Source organism: Camelina sativa, chromosome 19 (assembly GCF_030686135.1).
Source record: "Camelina sativa cultivar CO46 ecotype springtype chromosome 19, ASM3068613v1".
Taxonomy (NCBI): Eukaryota; Viridiplantae; Streptophyta; class Magnoliopsida; order Brassicales; family Brassicaceae; genus Camelina; species Camelina sativa.
The window spans coordinates 10,176,147-10,193,064 of NC_141898.1; the positions used below are offsets into that span (position 1 = coordinate 10,176,147).

Sequence of the window (16,918 nt, forward strand, 5' to 3'; positions counted from 1 at the left end):
TACACGGGCCTAATCTATTAATAAAGTAAAGTAATGAGATAACAAATACTAATAATTAATGAACAATTAGACATATTTTTCTGTACTGGATGAACTGAAAAGAGCTACCAATCAACAAAACCAGACAAGTGCGAGGAAAATATTGATCCAGTCTACTGATAAGTCTGTCTTGATGAGTTTTAAAGAGAAGAACAACATGAATCATGAAGAGCTGGTCTATAGTGTAGATGAAAACATCCGCGATGCAGAAGATTCAGCAACCAGAGACATCAAAAATTTCGCAGGCTCGGTTGTCATTAATAAGAAATCAGTCTTTCCTGAAAATGATGGGTTTATCATCCTTAAAGGCGGGACACATGTTGCTCAAAAGCTAAAATCTAGGAGGGTTCGTGTTTACGTTGAAACATTTAGCAACGAGGTTGTAAATCAGCCATATGACTATTTCTCTGATACAACGTTGGAGATAGACTGTTTTGTCCAAGATATCAAAATTTTAGTTTCCTTTTAAATTTCTTCTATATTTGTTTAAATATTATCAAGTATATCGATAATATTTTGACATGCGTGAAAATAAATTTTATTTAATAATTATTAGGAAAATTAAAAAATCTTTAAAATAAAAGGATTACAATTAATATTTTTAAAAGGTATATAAAACCAAAAGTAATATATTATATCCTTAATTGTAATAGGAAAGTTATCTATTAAATTACTAATTTCAATAGGAAAATATGTGCAATTAATAAGGAAAATATGTGCAATTAATAAGGAAAATATTTGCAATTTAATTACAATTATTATTTATTATAATCATATATAGTAAAAAGAAATTTATACAGAAAAGTGATTAAAGTATAAAAAGGTTTAATGAGTTAAAATTAGTGATGCTGAAAAAAGTGTTAAAATTAGTGATTAACATAATATAAGAAAAACAAGATAATCAAAATAAGAAAATAATGTAATTTTCTTAAGTTTTTCAATCGGTAAATAATTTGATAGCGTATTCAATATATGTTATTATATAAACCTTGGTTTTCAAAGTTAGTAACTCATGTGATCGCGACACTTGTCAATTTTTACAATTAAAGATTTTGTCTTGTGTTATACAAAAAACTTTGTTTTAAGTTATTTGTAAATTATAAGAAATTAAAATATAAAAGATAGTTCATATAGATATATATAATAATACTAATTCATTTAAATTACTAATTCTATAAGAAAAAATAATTAAGAAAATTATACAATTAATTACTATAATACTATAATTAAATAAATTATACTGTCAATTATTAATCCTAAAAGAAAAAGGATTGTAGATACTCACTTTTACATAAACAAATAATTTTTCTCATGAATTTTTGATTAATTTTTGATAATGTTAATATAATTTTATTTAAAATTATTTGTACAAGTAGTAAAACTGTTACGTATGAGATTACAAAATATGAAACAGATATACTTAAGATATTGTTACTTTTTCAAATATGAGATAAAATTAGTTTTTAGTTTTTTCTTTGAGAATTCTATTTTATTAATTTTTAGTTTCTTTACAATATTAAGTAAGATATAAATTTGATACAATGCATATTTTTTTTATACGAAAATTATAAATTTTACTCATTGGGATTGAGTGCATAGAATTAAAATCTAATTTTCTTATCATCTAATATACAAAAAATTGTATTACAAGATGGAATGTAATGAACTCTAATGAAATAAAATTGATATTTTGAATACAACTTAAAATTCCATAAATTTTTCTTATATCTCGTTAATATGCGGACCTAATCTTATTATATAAAGTTTGATGTCAACGTTACTCATTAACAAGATCGTGACACGTGTCAATTGTATCATTCAGATATTGACAAATGTCAATTCTAAATTTATTAAAAAATTTAAAAAATAAAAATGTAAAAATTCAAAGCCTACCATAAAAATGTTTTATATAAAAGTAAAATAGATAAAATAAAACATAATTTTATTTAAAATCTAATTATAAGATAAATTATATATATATATATATATATATATATATATATATCATAACATTCAAAATTATAATATTGTTTACTTATTTTAATTTTAAGTTGCTAATTTTATAAGAAAAAGGATTTCTTTTTATATAAGATAAAAAATGATTGTGAAAATTATACAACTAATTACTATTTCTAAAAAAATACTCACCTTTACATAAAGAAAAAGATTGTTGAAGTAAAAAAAGAAAAATAAAAATAGATAGTCTCATATTTTTTCACCAATCAAATAATTTAATCAAAAAGACTTGCTATTATAATATATAAGATAGGAGTATGTAAGATTAACATATGTGTTTTTGTAACTATAAAAATGTTAAAGTGAAGAGACATAATAGGTTATTTACTGTGTTCATAAAGACAATTTGTTGGTAGTAGTAAAGACTACAGAGTATATATTAACAGTAAAATATATTTGTATGTACAAATACACTTTTAGTGGTAATATAGACAGTAGATTTGTAAATGAATATACATTAGTGTATTATAGCAAAAAAAAAAAACTATTATTTTTTATAACTAAAAGTTTATCTCTTTACTTTTATACATTGTTTTTACTTACGAAAAAAAATAAATATATATTCTTTGTTAAATTTAATTTAATTTTAATAACTTTGAACTCATATACAACTATTTTCTTTAGCTAAAAGTGTATCTATTTTTTTTCAACCAAACAATAAATTAAATTAAAAGGACATTCCTCGGTTAATTGCCCAAGCCGGAAGGAAGGGGTTTACAAAAGAAACTTCAGAGATAAGAGAATGCAAAGCACGGACAAGACAATCTGCCTTCGAATTTGATGCACGCGGAGTCTAAGAGATGGAGAATAGTGGGAAAGACTCCAGTGCGTAAAACTCATCGAGCAAATTAGAGAAGGACGGCCAATATTCAGGGGAATGCACCATAGTGAGTAACAATTAATTACTGTTTCGAAAAAATTGTAAATACTCACCTTTACATAAAAAAAAGATTGTTGAAATACAAAATAAAAAAAATCGTCTCAATTTTTTCACCAATCAAATAATTTATTCAAAAAGACTGCTATTGTAATATATAAGAGTATGTAAGATTGTCGTATACGTTTTTGTAACTATAAAAATGTTAAAGTGAAGAGACATATAATAGGTTATTTAATGTGTTCATAAAGACATTTTGTTGGTATTAGTAAAAACTAAAGAATATATTTTAACAGTAAAATATATTTATGTGTACAAATACACTTTTAGTGGTAATGTAGATAATAGATTTGTAAATGGATATACATTAGTGCATTATAGCAAAAAAATAAACACAACTATTTTCTATAACTAAAAGTTTATCTCTTTACTTTTATACATAGTTTTTACTTACGAAAAGAATTAAATATATCTTCTTTGTTAAATTTAATCTTATTTTAATAACTTTGAACTCATCTACAATTATTTTCTTTAACTAAAAGTGTATCTATTTACTTTTTTTTCAACCAAACAATAAATTAAAAGGAAATTCCTCGGTTAGTTGCCCAAGCCGGAGGGAAGGGGTTTATAAAAAAAAAACTTCAGAGATAAGAGAACATGAAACACGGGCAAGACAATCCGCCTTCGTATTTGACGCACGCGGGATCCAGAAGATGGAGAATAGTGGGAAGGACTATAACGAGTTAAACTCATCGAGCAGGTTGGAGAATGACGGCCAATCTTCAGGGGACTGCACCATAGTGAGTAACTTAACACAATTTTTCTCGGAATGTTGACAAACGATCTCTGCAGCATGTATCTGCTCCATGGCCCAAAACAATGCTTCTAACTCCGAATGCAGGGGGAAGGGGCTCAGTCTTAGATACTTGGCCTCCAACAACAAGGTTCGCTCCTCACCAACGCAACACCACCAGCCCAATCCTGAATGCACATTAGTTGCTTTCCAAGAACCATCAATCTAACAACAAGGTGAAGAAACCTAGACATCCGAAGACGGAGATTGAGCTGACATGACCGCCGTAAAAGAGAGCGCATCTTCCTAGGCTAACTTATCGCCCAAAGTCTGAGCAATTATATCATTCGTTTCGATCTCTAAACCTTTAAAAACTTTTTTTATTTATGGCCTTCCAGATTACCATTAAAATTCATGGTAATTGAAGAAGTTGATCAGGATCACCCTGTTGAGAGACATCCCTCTTGAAAACAAAATCCAAATTCGAGTACACTGACTCATATGGAAAACCCTCTGATGAGACTGGAGTCGGAGAGAAATCCCAAATTTCACACGAGTGAGGGCATTCAAAAAAATGTGTTTAATAGTCTTAACCGTATAGTCGCACCTTTTAAACCAAATATCACATTGGACACCTCAGTGTATCTATTTTCTTTTATAGATAGTTTTTACTTACTAAAAATACTTACTTATATTCTTTATTAAATTTGATTTTATTTTTAAAAGTCTAAACCCGCACATCGGACGCACATCGGACGGATCCTAATATAGTAGGAATCCTAATCTAGTAATAAAGTAAAGTAATGAGATAACAAATAAATAATTAATGAACAATTAGGCCATTAAATTAAAAATGATGGACCAATGATGGACCGTAAGTGGGGGATTAGTTGTCTGTATACCGTTGACGAAAGAACAAAGGCGGACCTTTTCCACGCGCTCACCACACACACACTACTCTCTCTCTCTTTTTTTTTTTTTTATATATCATCATCAATCAAAAAATCCATAGATCGTCTCTCTTTCAGATTACGATCGCTTCTTTGACAGGTTTCTTCATCACCCCGAGAATATTATAATCCAAAACCCAAGTTTCCAGAAAAAAAAATGCATGATTTTTGCTTTACTATCCCGTACGGGATGATTCTAATCGGCGGGGGATTAATCGGGTACATGAAGAAAGGAAGTATAACGTCTTTCGCCGGAGGTGCAGGCACTGGGTTGTTACTCATTCTTGCCGGCTATATCAGTCTCAAAGCTTTTGAGAAGAAGAAGAATTCGTATATCGCTATTGTTCTTCAGACAGGTTCAAGTTTCTTTCTTTCCTTTTCAGCGATCTGGGTTTTTATTTAATTGACTTATTTAAGGAATGGTTTGATTTTGTTATTTAAGGTTAAGGATCTTATTGGAATACTAATGATCTAGAGATCTGAATTAAGTAGCCTGGTTATAATGAATATGATGATGATGATGATCTGGTTTGTGTGATGATGATGCTAGATTTGCTAATTAAAGATGAAAAGCCAACATTTTTTTTTTGTTGTGTTAAGTTCTTCAATTGTAGCAGTACTTAAGTGAACATTAAGAATGCATTGGTTACAACAACAAGGTTAATAATTGAAAGGGTGGTGCCTTGTTTGATTTGTAAGATGTTGTAGTTGAGTAGATTCCTGCTTTTTAATTAGTGTTCTTGTCATTGATTGACACAGCATCATCAACCTTAGACATACTAGCTCCCAAAATCGATTTGCGTTTGTCTATTTGAAGAATCTTCAGTGACTGAAACTGATCTGATTGTTTCATTTTTTTTTTTGATACAGTAATCGCAGCTGCTCTCACACTAGTCATGGGACAACGTTACTTGCTGACTGGAAAGATTATGCCCGCTGGTTTGGTTGCTGGGATCAGGTTACTAATCTTCCTCTGTTCTTCTGTCACAGATATTTTTTTACTCCATTGAGTTAACCTTAGAACCATATCTGTATTGCAGTGCTCTCATGACCAGTTTCTACGTATACAAGATTGCAACTGGTGGCAATAAATTCCCATCAAAAGCTGAATGATGGTTATGCAAGCCTATGGTTTTTTTTCTGGATGATACTCACTGTTGTTGAATTTGTCGATTAGAAAACTTTATGTGTTGTTGACAATGCTGCTGTCATAACACCTTCATAGCTTGTATTAGTCAAAGAATTGCATATGGTCTTATGTGTTTCTGAAATTAGTTTCTTGTCATCGTGTTTTTGTTAACCACAAACTGTGTTGAGCCATATTATATATATGAAGATATCTGACGTTTTGATTTGATACACACTTGTGAAAAAATAAAAAATGGAAAATGATCCTCTAAACCTCTTAGTACCTTGTGGCATTACAACAAATCTTGAACTGTGTTTGATCTCTCCTTAAGTATTCATTGATTCATGACTGCAAGTTAACTTTTGCAAGAATATTGAAGCTGGAGCCAAGTTATGCGATGATTCTTTGCAGAAGTTGGAGAAAAGGCTGTGCCCTGATGAAATGGGAAATTTAAGCTACAAGTCCTATCAGTGGAGGTGACACATAGTTTTAAAAAATGTGGGTTTTTTTCTTTCACACTAGAAATGTTAAGTATGGAGACCCAATGTGCTCTTTGGAAATAATTTTTCATGCTAGTAATCTTTACTTAAGCTTTACTTAACCAGTTGACAGCTAAGATAAGCTCTTTTTTATCCAATTCTCAAAATAGTGACATTATTGACACAAATGTAGAAAATTTTCAATAAATGCTACCGCAGAATCTGATTACGTTTTTAGCTAAATCTTCCATTCAACGGACGTAGTAGTTTGTGTAGATTATTGCTAAACAGCTCACGGGTTCATCAATTAGTCACTTATTCTTCATTCCATCTTCAGCAAAAAGAAAGTAAAAAAAGAAGCACTCCACTACCATGGCATGCCCTAGAGTGGTTCTTCTGATTCTGATCAAGTTCTTCATTTTACAAACTGCTTTATCAAGTTCTTGGCGAACGTTGAGTGGTTAGAGACAGAGTTCTCTCACTTTTTCTACACAACACATGATTTTTTTTGGAAATGTTCTTACAGTTTCTTGATGTGTTTTTGGCAGGGAAACCTCCGGCTGTGATTGCTCGAGGCGGGTTCTCTGGTATTTTTCCAGATTCCAGTATTCAAGCATATGAGTTGGTGAATATAACAACTTCACCAGACATAACACTTTGGTGTGAACTTCAACTAACAAAGGATGGTGTTGGAATCTGCTTTCCCAATCTGAATCTTCAAAATGGTTCTACTGTCAAGAAATTTTACCCAAACTACAAAGAAACCTTTTCTGTTGATTTTACATGGAAGGAACTCTCCAGTGTGACATGTAAGTAGGTCTGGAACCACCCTCTTCTTGCGAGTAAAGCTTTCTAGATAAAACTAATGTTCAATCTTTTGAAATTAACAACTCTGCAAATGTTTCAGTTCAACGTTTCTGATTTTTTAACTCTAGTCTTTACCCCTCAACAGTGAGCCAGGGTGTTTACTCAAGAACACCAATATTCGATGATAATTGGCCGATAACAAAAGTGGAAGAAACGGCAGCTTCAAGCCTCTGGTTGAACATTCAGGTATAATGTATCTATCATACACTCTTTTACTGCTCAACGTGTTTTCCATATATAACATCATAAGTCATCTTCTCCCTCTACTTATCGTTTCTACATTTAATTTACAGGACAGTGCTTTCTACGCGCAACACAATTTGAATGTGAGAAAGTTTGTTGTCTCTATGTCAAGACGCGTGAGATTCAACTTCATATCTTCTCCAGAGATCAGTTTGTTGAAGAGCATGAAGAAAAGTGTCAAGCGGACGACTGTGACAAAACTCATGTTTAGGTTTCTGAACCAAGACCAAATAGAACCCTTCACCAACCAATCTTACGGCTCTCTTGCCAAGAATCTAAGTTATATAAAAACGTTTTCTTCTGGAATTCTTGTTCCAAAATCTTACATATGGCCCGCAGATTCATATCTTACCTACAACCCCACACGTCGCTGGTCACTGATGCTCATAAAGAAGGTTTAAAAGTTTTCGCCTCGGAGTTTGCCAATGATTATGTAATTGCTTATAACTACAGCTATGATCCAACGGCTGAGTATCTATCTTTCATTGACAACGGAAACTTCTCCGTTGATGGTTTCCTATCAGACTTTCCGGTAACTCCATATCGAGCCATCAGTAAGTAAAACAGAACCCAAATTTTATCTCTCTTCCCAATGCATTGGATTGTATTGATTGCATATAACTTTAGCTATGATTCTTGTTTTCTTTCCAAGATTGCTTCTCTCATTTGGACACCAAAAAAGCAAAGGAGTAAGGTAATGCACAAGAGCAACCCATTTATATATGTGATTTCTAAATATTTTAATTGCAGTTTACCGTTTGGTCTTGCAGCTAAGATAACTATTATCTCGAAGAATGGAGCGAGTGGAGATTTCCCGGGCTGTACTGACTTGGCGTATGAGAGAGCTGCAAACGACGGGGTTGACATTCTTGATTGCAATGTCCAGATGTCTAAAGACAAGATCCCCTTTTGTCTGAGCTCCATTGATCTTATGAACAGCACTAATGTCATCGAAACTAGCTTCAGAAATCTGTCATCAGTAGCTGCAGAGATTCAACAGAACAAAGGGATCTACACTTTCAGCCTGACCATGTCTCAAATACAAACCTTGAAGCGTAAGAGCAAAATCAAGATTCAATATAAAGACTTTGAATGAAGATTATATCTGAATTGGGCTCTGTTTCTCCTTTTATTGCAGCCACTATTTCGAATCCTTTTAGGAACTCCGGTTTGATCAGAAACCCAAGAAACAAAAACGCTGGAAAACTTCTTACATTATCCGAGTTCTTGAATATTTCAAACGGTTACATCTCTCTCTTAGGCATCTTGATAGAAGTGGAGGTAGGAGCTTTGCTGCAAATCTTGTCTGTCAATAAGAACGACACATGATTCTTTTCTTGATATAGCATTTTCCGTTTTTTAGAATGCAGCTTATTTACTGGAACATCAAGGAATTAGCGTGGTCGATGGCATCATCACTGACTTCCCTGCAACCACTGCAAGATACAGAAGTAAATATAACACTCATAGCATCTTCTCTCTATTGCTTCTTTAACTTTCCTTGCGCCAATCTGAGATAGTATTTGATTGCAGAGAACCAATGTTACAGCAACCTGGATGCGGTTCCAACCGGTGTGCTCAGATCTTTAGGGAACAAAATGCTTTTGGATCCGGCCGAAGCTCCGTATCCATTACTAGTTGACTCAGATGTCACGGAGCCACCATTGCCTGAAGTAATTAGAAGTCAGCCTCCTGCTTCTACGCCTACGCCTACGCCATCAAAGTCAGAGGAAAAAGCGATAGAAGTTCCCTTTGCATTTATAACCATGGCGATTCTTGTGAGCTTCTTTATTTCAGTTTAGCTTTTAAGTGCTTGTAACTGACTTCAATTGCAGTATCTGCAAGTAAAATATATGAATAACAAAAACGGTTTAGTATATATCAATCTTCTAAAATGTCAAATTTAGAAGAGGATATTAATAGGAATATGGAAATGGATAAACATGTTTTAAAATCCAACAAAACCAAATTTAGCTTATTTGATCTTAACTCTCTTCCAAAGGATTCTTCACCCAAATTTAACCATCCATCTCTCTCTATCTCTCTCTCTTTTCAAGAAAAAAGAAAACAAAATCAACAGTCAAACATAAGGGAAGGATTCTTAGTAGCAAAAATTAATTCTCATTTTTGTTTGTTCCTTCTTCTTTTGAGGCCAAAAGAGACCAGATTCATTTTTGGTTTCTTCAAAGGCCAAACCTTTTTTCTTATTTCTCAGCAAACCCTTCTGCCATCTTACAAAGAAAAGAAAAAATTTGTTCGTCTGAGAATTATCTCGATCCCTTTTGGATCCGAGGTTTCAAGAACATTCATGAACTTGGAGTAATCAACCATCTTCTTGTAGTAATAATCCAGGAAGATAAAGATAAAACAACACACAGATACAGAATGAAAATAAATTGCTTGTTCTGTTGTATGTCTGAGAAACGGTTTACCAGACGATCATCATCAAGACAAAGCATCAAAGACTGCATTGATGCAAAGAACAATATAACTACATTTGAAAACATCTCTTTTAAAACAGGTCCGTCCCAGTTTCTTTTAACCTTTCTCATTATGTAGATATAGATTCTCAAATTCCTTAAAAATGTTTTCTATCTAAACAAAGTTGAGACGTATTTGCACATACCCGCAGATAGCAGTAGGCGAAAATACATAGCCGAGGAGATAGCAAAACTCGGGAAAGGGAACATCAGTGCTCATATCTTTACATTCAGAGAGCTCTGCGTCGCCACCAAGAACTTCAACCCGGATAATCAGCTCGGTGAAGGCGGATTTGGAAGGGTTTACAAAGGGCACATAGAGACCCCGGAGAAAGTACTTCTCCCATATAACCACCTCTCTATTATATTCTCTCTTCAGCGGTTTGATTCTGATTCTTTCATGTTTAGGTTGTTGCAGTTAAGCAGCTAGACAGGAATGGTTACCAAGGGAATAGAGAGTTTCTTGTGGAAGTCATGATGTTGAGTCTCTTACATCATCAAAACCTTGTCAATTTGGTTGGATACTGCGCAGACGGGGATCAACGGATTCTTGTCTATGAATATATGCAAAATGGTTCTCTAGAGGATCATCTTCTAGGTAATATAAGAATCTAAACACCATAACTACATGTACTTTCACATCCACACATTTCTAAAGATTACCTATATACTTCAGAATTGGTGCGGAACAAGAAGAAGCCGTTGGATTGGGACACAAGAATGAAAGTTGCAGCAGGAGCAGCGAGAGGGCTTGAGTATCTACACGAAACAGCTGATCCTCCTGTGATCTACAGAGATTTCAAGGCCTCAAACATATTGCTTGACGAAGAATTCAACCCAAAGCTTTCAGATTTCGGTTTAGCTAAAGTTGGTCCGACAGGTGGGGAGACTCATGTGTCAACGAGAGTGATGGGAACATACGGGTATTGTGCGCCTGAGTATGCTCTCACAGGACAGCTCACTGTGAAATCCGATGTATACAGCTTTGGAGTCGTGTTCTTGGAGATGATCACAGGAAGAAGAGTCATTGACACCACAAAACCAACTGAAGAACAGAACTTAGTCACTTGGGTATAATAATAATAATGCAATAACTTTTCTCAATCTGACAAAAAAAAAACCCTTGATTTGTTTTTCTTAATTGGGGTTTTGCATTATACAATGCGCAGGCGAGTCCATTGTTCAAAGATAGGAGAAAGTTCACGTTAATGGCGGATCCATTGCTAGAAGGAAAGTATCCAATAAAAGGATTGTATCAAGCGCTTGCAGTAGCAGCAATGTGTCTTCAAGAAGAAGCAGCAACGAGACCAATGATGAGCGATGTAGTCACTGCGCTCGAGTACTTAGCCATGACCAAAACCGAAGAAGATGGACAAACTGTAGAAGAAGAAGAAGAACAAGAAGAAGACGAAAGATCCAAACTTTGAGTTTGTTTGTTTTGTAATTTTAAATGATCGGTTTTTAGGAAATTTGAGGACTTTTCGAATCACCAAAGAACATTTTAACGGATTTTGCTGAGAATCATATGTTCTATTAATCGACGATGATCTCTGGATTTGAGCGAAAGTTTCAGACTTTACTCACCGTTCGTTGTTAAGAATTAAAAAATCCCAACTTTTTTGGAAAAATGTCATTTTAAAAATTTTATTGTGTTAATTAATTTAAGAAGATAAAAGGGGTAAAGGGGTTTAAGGGTTTGTCACATAGAGAGTAGTAATGGCGACCAGCTCAGCTTTGTGAAAAACGACAAAATCGACAACGATAAACCCTACTCTCTGGAAGAAGACGCAATTCCTCCTTCAAGCTGGGGAGATTAGCTTCGCTTGCGGCCATGGGGGTTTCTCTTCGTCACCTCTCTCCTTCCTCTTTCTGGGTTTCGCGTCGTCCTCGTGTTTCTTCTTCTTCTTCAATTCTTTCTTTTCTTGTGCCTCGCCGTAGAATCATTTCCAGGTTTACACCCTTTTTTTTTTTTTTGTTATCTGTTCTCTTTCTCTCATTTTTTGTGGTTTGGTTGAAGTTTAGTTGAAGGGTTCGTGAGAATTTAGCTTACTTATTCGTCAATTGCTCTGTTTCGTAAGTCTTTTGTTTGGTTATATAGTGACGATTCAAGTTTTGGAGTAGTTGAAAAAGCAGGTAAAGTTGTGGGTACTATACAGTTTCTCGCTTTGGAGGATAAGTTGTTCTTGTGAAGGTTTCATACTCGAGTGTCAAAAAAAAGTTATTTAGGATTCCGGTGTTGTTTAAGTTAGAGGTGGTTTGGTTATTATTCTGAGCTTGAAGGTGTTTCTCTTTGTGTTGATACCATTTTTGGTGCTTATGATTTGCAGGAAAATAGCTATCATCAATGGAAATTCTGGATATTCCACTGCTACTACTGATTGTGGGGGTTCCCATGGATTTCAGCATTCGGGTCATCAACGGTCGTCCTCTGTTGAGTTTAGTGGAGAGTGGAAACTTAATTTGGGTTCGAAGACGGCAAGAATGGTTCCGCCAACTGTGAAACAAGCTGGAGCTGTGAGTGCTTGGAGGGATGAAGTCAATAACTTCAGAGGAAGAAATGGCGAACATGCTAACAACAACCAAGATGATGCTTTTGGTAACGGCAGTTATTATTTCAAAGGCTTTGTCCCTAAAATAGATGAAGTCCAGTCTTATGGAAACGGCCAGAACTTTGATTACAAGCTGAAGCAAGGAAGTGATATTACCACACTTGATAGAGAATTGAATGGATTTATGCAAACTAATAGTATAAGAAGACCGGTCGTTGCATTACCAAGCAAGGATATTGAGGCTGAGGGGAAAACAGACATGACTCTGAGAGGAGATAAGGATACACATGGAAAACAAAGACCTCTTAACAGTGACTCGTCTCTTGACAATGCAAGCTATAAGAAATCAGCAACCGTTTCCCAAGTGGAAAAATGCACCAACCTGTCGAAAGTCCGAGCAAACCTCAAGAAAATATATGAGAGAGTTTTTGTTGTTGATGATGCGTATACTGCAAAGAAAACCGTGGCTAAGCTCATGAATGAATATAGGAATCTTGTCCATGCTTGCGATACAGAGGTATGTGGTCATGTGTTTGCTAATACATTGTTGTTCACATGGCTTAGAAATGCTAATGCTCTAGACGCTTCTTTTAATACTGCTTGTACTCTGGTAATCAATTCTGTAGGTGTCCAGGATTGATGTGAAGACTGAAACACCTGTGGACCATGGGGAGATGATATGTTTCAGTTTATATTGTGGATCAGAAGCAGATTTTGGAGATGGAAAATCATGTATCTGGGTAGATTTGCTTGGCGAAAGTGGAAGGGATATCTTGGCTGAGTTTAAGCCATTTTTCGAAGACTCATCAATAAAAAAAGTGAGCTAAAACGAGAAACAAATTGCTGTGTTTCTATTATTCAGTGAATTCTGGATAATTTGGTGTTTCAAATTCTTATTTTAGCTTTCTCTCTTGTTGTGTGTTTTCTTGAAAAAACGATTGGCTATTTCTTCACCTTGCCTCTCCTTTGTTTAGTTGAAGGCACTACTGACTTCTGAATCATGTTTTGTTTTGATTGTGTAAATCATTTTTAACCTTGACCTTTTCTTGTACTTATAGGTATGGCATAACTACAGCTTTGATCACCACATTATCAGAAATTATGGAATCAAGCTTTCTGGTTTTCATGGTGATACGATGCACATGGCACGATTGTGGGATTCATCTAGACGGATATCTGGTGGTTATTCGCTCGAAGCACTTACAAGTGACCCAAGAGTTCTTGGGGGAACTGAGACAAAGGAGGAAGCAGAATTATTTGGTAAAATATCAATGAAGAAGATTTTCGGCAAGGGAAAACTGAAAAAAGATGGATCAGAGGGGAAATTGGTGGTCGTTCCTCCTGTTGAAGAGCTACAAAAAGACGATCGAGAAGCTTGGATTTCCTACTCGGCGTTGGATTCGATAAGCACACTAAAGCTTTATGAGAGCATGAAGAAACAACTGCAAGTGAAGCAATGGTTTCTTGATGGACATCTCATTTCAAAAAAGAACATGTTTGATTTCTACCAAGAATATTGGCAACCTTTTGCTGAGCTTCTTGCCAAAATGGAAGCGGAAGGAATTCTTGTAGATAGGGATTATTTGGCGCAGATTGAGATTGTAGCCAAAGCAGAAAAAGAAATTGCTGTTTCGAGGTTCCGAAATTGGGCTTCAAAACATTGTCCAGATGCGAAGCATATGAATGTTGGCAGTGACACGCAATTGCGACAACTCTTTTTTGGTGGCATTACTAACAGGTATGCTTCTTGCAAGTCTTGGTTTGGACTGCCTTATGTTTCCATGTATGTGTCAAATAGAAGTTATCTTTGGAAGAAACCATAATATTTTGGAATTTGACATGTACCATATCATTTTATTACAAAGAAAACTAAGTGCATGACTCTTTTGTCTCAGAATTTGGTAAAGATTGTAATCTTTTTCCTTGCTAAAACCAAGAAACATAATTTCATTTCTTAGTGCTTATTTCTAGTACTAAATTTTGTTAATTTCTGTTACAGTTGTAATGGTGAGGATCTTCCATATGAAAAACTTTTCAAAGTTCCTAATGTTGATAAGGTGATTGAAGAAGGAAAAAAGACAGCGACAAAGTTCCGCAATATCAAACTGCATAGGATTAGCGACAATCCTCTACCTACTGAAAAGTTCACTGCCTCAGGCTGGCCCTCTGTTAGTGGAGACACCTTGAAAGCCTTAGCTGGGAAAGTCTCTGCAGAATATGACTATACGGATGGCGTTTTAGATACTTCTCTAGAAGAAAACACTGGAGATGATGATTTTATTTCGCTACCAGATGAAATTTTAGAAACACAACACTCCAATACCTCTGATGAATCAAATACATCTGCTTATGGAACAGCATTTGATGCGTTTGGAGGGGGTGAAAGTGGAAAGGAGGCTTGCCATGCTATTGCCGCACTATGTGAAGTTTGCTCCATTGATTCCTTAATATCAAATTTTATTCTTCCTTTGCAGGTATGTTTTTTCTTTTATAACAATGTTCCCTGGAGTTTGAGCTACTTAATTATTTTCCAATAGCATATCCTTTCAGGTTATTTTTTTATGGAATTGGTTTTCTAAATGACAGGGAAGTAATGTATCAGGAAAAGATGGTCGTGTCCACTGCTCCCTGAATATTAACACTGAAACTGGTCGCTTATCGGCTAGAAGGCCAAATTTGCAGGTATATGGCTTGAACTTAATTTAAGATTTTGCTTGAATGGAGATGCAATCAAGTAACTAAGCTTCTCTAATTTCTCTACTAATGAGCCTTTTGTAAATTTTTAAAATGTTGTGGTATGAAGAGCTAGTACATCGTTGGATTTGAAATGTGCAATGTCTATTTTTACTTGGAAGCATAGTACATCTCGAATTTGTTTGTAAAGTATATATTTTTTTTTCTGTCTAGAACCAACCTGCATTGGAGAAAGATCGGTACAAGATCCGTCAGGCCTTCATAGCCTCACCAGGAAATTCACTTATTGTTGCTGATTATGGACAGGTGAAAATTATAGTTATATCTACTTTTTTTGTGACTAGTGAGCTAATTCACTTGTTGACTGTACGGCGGGTTTTTTTTATCTTCAGCTGGAACTTAGGATTCTAGCACATCTTACTGGTTGCAAAAGCATGATGGAAGCTTTCATAGCTGGTGGAGACTTCCACTCGAGAACAGCCATGAATATGTATCCACATATTCGTGAAGCTGTTGAAAATGGTGAAGTGCTCCTTGAATGGCATCCACAACCTGGACAGGAGAAGCCGCCAGTGCCATTATTGAAGGTGAATCCTGGTTTTATGTTTTAACAGTGATTTTGGGAAAAACCTTAGAAAGCTTGGTTTCTAAGTCTTTTATTCATTTTGCTTATATAGCTTAAAAAAAATAATTCTAATAGTGCTGAACCGAGGGAAGCTAGACTTTGTTCCTGAATTCTTCTAACAGCGGGCAAAATGTTTTTTTACTTATTCAGGATGCCTTTGCTTCTGAGAGAAGAAAAGCAAAGATGCTTAACTTCTCGATTGCGTATGGGAAGACCGCTGTTGGACTTTCTAGAGATTGGAAGGTATATTAAGAAAGCCGTTACAATTGATATGAACATGCTTGATTTATTGTAATAAGCTTACAGAAGCTTATTTTCCACCTTTTAGGTTTCAAGAGAAGAAGCTCAAGAAACAGTTGATCTCTGGTATAATGATAGACAAGAAGTCCGCAAATGGCAAGAACTACGCAAGAAAGAAGCTATAAAAAATGGGTATGTAGTCACTTTGTTGGGAAGGGCTCGTAAATTCCCTGTATACCGTTCACGTGCCCAGAAGAACCATATCGAACGAGCAGCAATCAACACTCCTGTTCAGGTTTGTATGCGCTGACATCAGATCTTAACCATCTTGAACTCCATCGACTCTAAACCTCAATCACCACTATTTTTACAGGGAAGCGCGGCTGATGTTGCTATGTGCGCTATGCTGGAGATATCAACAAATCAATGTCTCAAAGAGCTTGGTTGGAAATTGCTTCTACAAGTAATACTTCTCAGTTCTCACAGATTCTTTACATAACGACAAGCTTAGATGATTGTTTTATCTAAATGATTCCTTTTGGGCTACACACAGATTCATGATGAAGTAATTTTGGAAGGACCTAGTGAGTCAGCGGAGAATGCTAAAGACATAGTAGTGAAATGCATGAGTGAACCCTTCAACAGCAAGAATATTCTCTCAGTCGACTTATCTGTTGATGCTAAGTGTGCTCAGAACTGGTATGCTGGCAAATAAGAGGAAAATAGTAAAAAAGCTCTTGCTCTGAAACCTAACAGTGAGGCAGTGCTTGAGGATTTTTGTTTGTCTCATTGTCCCTGTGAAAATCTGTTCATATATTTATCCTAATGAAAGCTAATTGTCACCATCGTTTCTTTCTTTTATGTTAAAACACATTGCTGTGTAATTAGTAGGTTTGTGACATTGATTGAAGAGTAGTAAGTGATTTTAACTTCGAAA

At 34.9% G+C, this 16,918-nt stretch overlaps 3 protein-coding genes, 1 long non-coding RNA gene and 1 pseudogene across 5 annotated transcripts; 4 read left to right on the plus strand and 1 right to left on the minus strand.

Moving 5' to 3' along the window:
• The first annotated feature begins 4,599 nt into the window (after positions 1–4,599).
• On the plus strand, positions 4,600–6,032 carry LOC104765935 (protein FATTY ACID EXPORT 6). The gene is made up of 3 exons (XM_010489730.3): positions 4,600–5,031; positions 5,546–5,633; positions 5,716–6,032. Exons 1-3 carry the CDS (start codon positions 4,833–4,835, stop codon positions 5,786–5,788), a joined length of 360 nt encoding a protein of 119 aa, XP_010488032.1. The 5' UTR covers positions 4,600–4,832; the 3' UTR covers positions 5,789–6,032.
• A 527-nt stretch (positions 6,033–6,559) lies between these two features.
• LOC104765936 (glycerophosphodiester phosphodiesterase GDPDL5-like) lies at positions 6,560–9,369 on the plus strand (annotated as a pseudogene). Its single transcript, XR_015591265.1, has 9 exons — positions 6,560–6,743; positions 6,832–7,092; positions 7,236–7,336; positions 7,444–7,947; positions 8,046–8,087; positions 8,164–8,448; positions 8,532–8,674; positions 8,757–8,844; positions 8,927–9,369. The product of XR_015591265.1 is annotated as a glycerophosphodiester phosphodiesterase GDPDL5-like (transcript).
• On the minus strand, positions 7,296–11,468 carry LOC147920383 (uncharacterized). The gene is made up of 2 exons (XR_015591266.1): positions 10,020–11,468; positions 7,296–9,231 (listed from the first exon to the last, which is right to left on the minus strand). It is a non-coding gene; the product is annotated as an uncharacterized LOC147920383 (long non-coding RNA).
• LOC104765938 (putative serine/threonine-protein kinase PBL23) lies at positions 9,418–11,439 on the plus strand. Its single transcript, XM_010489734.2, has 5 exons — positions 9,418–9,914; positions 10,026–10,207; positions 10,282–10,471; positions 10,550–10,944; positions 11,043–11,439. The coding sequence occupies exons 1-5, from the start codon at positions 9,779–9,781 to the stop codon at positions 11,298–11,300; spliced, it is 1,161 nt and encodes a 386-aa protein (XP_010488036.2). The 5' UTR covers positions 9,418–9,778; the 3' UTR covers positions 11,301–11,439.
• On the plus strand, positions 11,043–16,918 carry LOC104785519 (DNA polymerase I B, chloroplastic/mitochondrial). Its single transcript, XM_087502367.1, has 12 exons — positions 11,043–11,823; positions 12,201–12,939; positions 13,049–13,240; positions 13,481–14,160; positions 14,422–14,896; positions 15,009–15,104; positions 15,330–15,422; positions 15,509–15,703; positions 15,892–15,984; positions 16,070–16,276; positions 16,355–16,444; positions 16,535–16,918. Exons 1-12 carry the CDS (start codon positions 11,705–11,707, stop codon positions 16,694–16,696), a joined length of 3,141 nt encoding a protein of 1,046 aa, XP_087358493.1. The 5' UTR covers positions 11,043–11,704; the 3' UTR covers positions 16,697–16,918.